Raw genomic sequence first — 6,425 nt, 5'->3', positions numbered from 1 at the left:
CTGTAAAAGTTAGGATCATACAAGAACCTACCTCAGAGAGTTGTTTTTGAGAATGAAATTTTGAGAATGAAAACGTTTAGAACCGTGTGCCCAGCCCATGGTAAGTGCAGATATTGACTATCGCTTACTCTAGGCAGTGACTGAGTACTCGGCAGGCGTTCTTTGTTTTAATCCTCGCAATAATTCTGAGAGTAGGTATAATTATTATTGGCTGCATATTTTAAATAAGAAAATGTAGATACAGGGAGGCTAAGTAACTTCTTCAAGGCTGTGTAGGCTATTGAAACACAGGTATGCTGGGATACAACCCACAACTCTGCAGCAAGAGATGGGACTCGGAGAAATTTTAAATAGGTCTCTCTGTTCCTGGACTATTCTCCCAGAGCAACTGTCCCAGAATTTGATGGCACAATAATGCATGCGAATGTACTTTGAATGACTTGCCATGTTAAGCTATTGTTCTTAATAAGGGTAGATCTGTCACTTGTCATCACTTACTTATTACCTGATAGTTTCTGATATTCAAAGAAAGAGAAAGGATCATTTTGGAGAAGGACTTCCAGTGAGGGCTTCTGTGACTTACACGCTGGACCCTAAGACTTCTCCCCGACCCTCTGCACTAGAACTAGAGTCCATGTTGGTGGACTGAGAGAGGCAGGGCTGTCGCCTTGACAACGGATCTCATTGACATTTCAAAGTAAAACGGTTAGATGATTGGCTGCGGAGGTTTCTAGAGGTCTACACCCCGCTCACTGGTTGGATGAGGGGAGGGTCTTGCCCTTAGGGCCTGTTGCTTGGCAACCGATTTGCGTCCTCCCGCTAAGCGGACACCCAGTTACACCTGTGAAGCAGAGCCGCCAATCCGCTGCCATCGCCAAAGGCTTACACCTCTCACGCCCACTTCACTTAGAAACGGCACGGGGGTGTCCCAGGTGCTCGTCCAAGTTTGCCTTGAGACTGAGCTGTGGGCTGTCATTGCGGGGACGCGCAGCCGTCGAGAACGAACGTGCCTAAGTCTTCTTTCTGGAAGTTTTCGTTTAGAGGCGGCAGAGGAGAAAAGAAAGTCACTGTTACATGCCCAACTGAGAAGCCACTTATCTGGGGAGCACACCGCGTTCTGCGGCTCTAGAGAGCAAGTGACTTAGGTCGGTTAACCAGGTGTGGCAGGGTGACCCGTAACCTCACACCCCTGCCTCCCAGTAAACCCAGCAGTGTGGGACAGGAGCCAGACCCTTTGCTGCCTTACCATGCACTGCAGAGCTTGTTTCGTGCTTCAAAGAGACTTCCAAGAGTTGAAGAGCAACAACTATGAGGTGAGTTCTGAGAACCCGGAGGGATGTGTTTCACTGGGGTACAAATGTTTAAAAAACATTTTAATCTGGGTGTATTCTATAAGACATTATTTAGTTAAACCTAATTTGCCACTCCAGTGTTAGTTAACAAATCTATTTTACTATAACAACCTATTTCATACTAATAATTACTTCATAATGATAATAGTAATAGTTAACAATATTGAGCACATCTTACTGAGTCATTTATGTGGATTTAAGCCCTGAATATCAGGGTCTATCAGGTAGTAAGTGAGTAGTCCGTGCAGGGTTGCTCTCATTCATATAAGGAAGTGTTTTGTTTTACCCACCAGAAACCTAAGTCTCCGAGAAGTTCAGTAAATATTTAGCCCCAGGATTCTATCACAGGGGTTTATGACTCTAACACCCCTTGCTCTTAAGTCTTGTGTTCTACCACTTTTTATCTAGTGCACTTTTTGCCAACTGCTGTCATATATGACACATAAATGCCTTTCCCTTCTAATTTTAACACAGAGGAAGGCTTTGCGCCAACGCTACCAATGAGGTTATCTATGTTGGGTGCCACGAGTTGATTTATCACATATAGTATGGAGAATATTAAAACATGGAAGAGATGGGGTAAAAGGGAACACTTAAGAGAAAGAATAGGAAAAAAGCTGTCCATAGGAGGGTGTAGAGGGCTAGCTACCAACAGTTGCTTCATGAGTGGTTCAATGGCGTTGTTCTGTTTCCACCCCTGCTCTAGAAGCATTGCCCTCACTGGAGATGTAAGGAACAATTACTGAGTCCAACAACAAACATCCCAGAGGCATGTGCTAACTAACGTTTGATATTGCTTCTGCTCTCCCTGAACTTTGTGGTTCTCTGTGGAAAGACAATTTCATGGAGGGAGAAATGATTTGTAAATATAGATAATGTAGATAACACAAGTATATTATACTATTTATCCAGGCTAGCACCTAACCTACTTAATAACTATGTGGTTGCTCAGAAATATTTATTGAGTATGTTTAGGTGTATTCCTCCGCATAATTGATAAGGCATAATTGAAATACATTCTTGTCCCTCCATGGGGGTGGAGTGGGAAGTTTAGGGACAATTTATTTTTATATACAAGCATAATTTTGGAGTTGAGTTTTTCTTAATGAAAATTTCTTTCATGCCTTCCATACAGCATCCGTATAGGTTTTAAAATTGCTGAAGAAATGCATGCTTTCCAATTATTTTCTTCTTTTCCAATTAGAATCTTAAACTGGCTATTGACTTACATAGCCACACATCTCAATTTTGCCCTTCTAGTCCCACTTGTGATTTCCACACTTGCAACTTATTGTAAACGTACTGTTGCATGTGTTTCCTGGAATCTATCTTAATGTCTGTGTAATAACATAATATATATCACCTCCCCAAATCAACAGATAAATCAATTTATTGGGAAGAGAAAATGTAGAGTTTTTGGAATTTATTGTGACCTGATATCTGATTTTTAAAGTTGCCATAAATGTTTAATCTTTTTGTCTGCTTTTTTTTTTTTTTTTTAAATTTAAGGGCATTACTGCCTTTCCTGTAAGTGAAGACATGATGGAATGGGAAGCTAATATTGAAGGTCTACAGAATACATTTTTGCGTAGTATGTATTTTCAAAACCAAACTACTTTTTAAAAACCTTTATACCGTTATTAGCCTATCTTCTTTATAATGAGGTTGCAGTATATAAATTTTCTAGAATTCTGAAAATATTCACGTTATTTTTTTTATTCTATGGCTTAGTTTTCTGCCATTTGTCAACATAGATGGAAATTTGAGGTTTGGAATTTTCTTTATGCCAAATATTAATGTTATTACATTTTAAAGAAATAGGCACAATAAAGCCCATTTCTAACAATTGAGAATACATTCTAACACTCTTCCATGAAATCAGAGACTTGCTATCAAAATTCCTATTGGCATCACAATCCCACAATCACGTCTCATTTTTTTTCTATGATTTTCACCCAAATTTCCATAAATCAAATTCTCAAGAAGACTGGGCCACTACAAACTTTAGTGATCGTGCACTCTTTCAATCACGGATTAATAAAATAGATTTTTTTGAGTGAACTAGAGGAGAACAACATGTAAAGTGGATAATTACAAAAATATAATATGTGCTATTATGAGTTTTGAACAGAATGCAGAGGAAGCAGTGACTAGTTAAGTTTGTCTTGGAGAGTCAGGAATGGCTTTGTAAGGAAGTGACATTTGAGTTGAGTCCTGAGGAATGCATAAGAGTTTGCCAGGTTTAGAAGGAGGGGTAGGAAGTTCAGGCAGAGTAAACAGCTTGGCAACGCCTTATAAACAAGAGGGATGCAGCGGGTTCTGGAACAGTGAGTTCAGTCAAGAGGAGATACACAGTGAAGGCAGCAGGTGTTGGGGGATGGAGTTAGTGAATGGAAAGGACTGGTGGGAAACAGGCTGATAAAATTGTGGGATTAGTTTGTGAGGAGGAGTCTATTATACCATCTAGAGGGGTCTCTGCACCTATGATCCAATTTACTTAAAAATAAAACTTTAGGGACTGTGGGAGGCTAAACTGTAGGAAGAAAGTTCAGTGTTAATCAGGTTACAGTTAACCAGTACTACATGACACTTTAGTAAAAATATTTATTTCTATATCACAGGAATATTCTTTCAACTGACAATAAATTTCACATCGGAGTACAATTTTGTCCCTCCAGTTGTGACGTTTAGAACCATTCCTTTTCATCCAAATGGTAAGGACCAAATGAGATTTTTATCATGAGGGACTCTGTCCCTATTATCCTTGTTTCTTATTAGTGTTTAATAATGTTTCTTTTTAACAACTTTGTATGATTCTAAAAGTAAGTATGCTTACCAGGAAAAGATAAAAGAAAAATGATCACCTTGAATCCAATTCAAAGAGATACTACTCTCAACTTTTAACCAAATTTATTTCTTTATCTCTGTCTATATATTTTTTCTACATAGTTGAACATAGCATTGGAAGTCCTAGCCAGAGCAATTGGGTAAGAAAAAGAAGTAAAAGGCATCCAAATTGTAAAGGAAGAAGTAAAACTGTCACTGTTTGCATGATATCATATATAGAAAATATTAAAGACTCACAGAAAAAAAAAAAAACTATTGGAACTAAAAAATAAATTCTGTGAAGTTCCAGGATACAAAATCAATATACAAAAATCTGTTGTGTTTTCATACATTAATAAAGAGGAGGGGGAAATGTCGGAGAACTTGTGATTGCTCTTCTTTCTCTCCCTCATTCCTCCTCCAAGGATAGAGGAGATGTGAAAAAGAATTGAGCATGTGTGGCACAGCACTTTCTCAACACTTTCTTTCCAATCAGCCTGGCCATAGAGTGGGTGTGGTCTCTCTTTCTCCGGGCAGGAAACCTAAGCAGGCTCTCAGTTGAGGGATTAAATTCAAATCAGGGGGACATTTGTGGAACTCAATTAAATGTTGATCAAATGCATTCTCCGTTTCCATCTTCCGTACAGTAAAGTTGATATTTTCACTTGCATCTTTCAATACTCTGGTCTATTTCACTATACACAAACCTTGGAAGAGAGGAGTCTTATTATCCCCCAAACTCCAAAAGATGACTATGTACAGTTCTGACTCTTTAGATACATAAAGCCAAATTGCCTTTCAGTGATGTTATTACCAGGAAGTTTATATACAGTTCACCTTCACCATGCTTCAATTCTGGGCATTGAAACTTTGGAGAAATTTTTTTGCCAATTTGATAAGAATCTTTCCATTATTCTAATAAGCACTTCTTTGAATACTTGTAAGTTAAACATTTTTTTACATCTTTTGATTGTGGTTCTTAGTTTGTGATTATCAGACTTATTAACAACGCATCACACTGTCCTAGCTGTAGCAAATATTTCCCTTTGTTTGTCATTAATTGTTCAATTTTTTTTATTCTGTTTTTTCATTTACATCTGGGATTTTAAAATTTTTATGTAGTCACATTTGTCCTGTCCTTTGAGATTTTTACAATTATCTTTAAGCTTAGATAATCTTTCCCAAAAAAACAACAAAATCATTTTCACTTTCTTCTAGTTATTCTATGGTTTTATTTTTTGTATTTCACTCTATTCTCTCTCTCTCTCTCTCTCTTTTTTTTTTTTTTTTTTTTGCAAATACAGATTTAGTTAATTAACTGTGTTAGGGCACAGGCCAAGCTTCTATATATCTTTCCAATCTCTATATAATAGAACAAAGCTGGCAGGGAGGTTTTGCCATCCTCAACATATGGCTTCCATTTCTAGATCTAAGGCCTTTACTGTTTGTCACCATTTCCAGCTAGTGGGAAGGGAAAAGAGAAAGAGAAAAGGGCAAAAATACTTCCTTAAGACAATATGATCCAGAAATTGCGTACTTTACTTCTACTGATATCCCATGATTAAAACTTAGTCGCATGGCTACTTCTTGCTAGAGGGGAGGCTGGGAGAAGTACTCTGAGCAGCCATGTATTCATCTAAACAGCATGGGTTAGTAAGGATTGGGATAGGCATAGTGATCTTATTACAGAGAGAAGAAATGGAAGAAAGAAAGAGTAGATACTGGAGGAGGATGAGTAGTTTGCGACAAACTTTTTATCCTGTTTTTTGATAATCTTTTCTTTCACCACTGAATCATAATTTCACTTTTAACATACAACAGCTTTAAAACATACTAGGATTTGTTTCTACATTCTCTTATTACATTGTTCTTTCTGTCTAATCTTGGGTCCCACTGCATTGTTATATTATTGTGGTTTTGTAATACAAAATGATACATTAAATCAAAGATCCCTCTTTGCCCTTTTCAAAATTTTCTTCTCAGTTTTTACTTTTGCATTGCAAGGTTCTTCTATTGGAGTACAAATGTTTTTCATTTATAAAGCTTATTTGCACATTACTAAAAGTATCACTAATAACAATAGCTATTATTTTTGAGGATTCACTATGTGCTGGGTAGTCTATTAAGTACTTTCTTCATTTTTTACAGGGAAGGTGCATACTTGAGTCACATTCCCTTTTCACATATTAGGAATGTGAGACCTAGAGAAGTAAAGTTAGTTGCTCAACATCACATGGAGTCAATGTT

At 37.5% G+C, this 6,425-nt stretch overlaps 1 protein-coding gene across 1 annotated transcript in view; it reads left to right on the top strand.

The window, feature by feature from the left end:
• Positions 1-938: 938 nt before the first annotated feature.
• UBE2U (ubiquitin conjugating enzyme E2 U) overlaps positions 939-6,425 on the top strand; it is a 52,578-nt gene continuing 47,091 nt past the window's right edge. Inside the window, exons 1-3 of the mRNA XM_081056375.1 lie at positions 939-1,313; positions 2,862-2,943; positions 3,974-4,066. Coding sequence (XP_080912501.1) covers positions 1,248-1,313; positions 2,862-2,943; positions 3,974-4,066 — 241 coding nt within the window. The 5' untranslated portion in view covers positions 939-1,247. The remainder of the gene's footprint in view (positions 1,314-2,861; positions 2,944-3,973; positions 4,067-6,425) is intronic.

This window comes from Rhinolophus hipposideros, assembly GCF_964194185.1.
Source record: "Rhinolophus hipposideros genome assembly, chromosome: 8".
Classification (NCBI taxonomy): domain Eukaryota; kingdom Metazoa; phylum Chordata; class Mammalia; order Chiroptera; family Rhinolophidae; genus Rhinolophus; species Rhinolophus hipposideros.
Note: the sequence above shows the minus strand (reverse complement) of the source record. Positions and strands in the feature narration are given on the sequence as shown.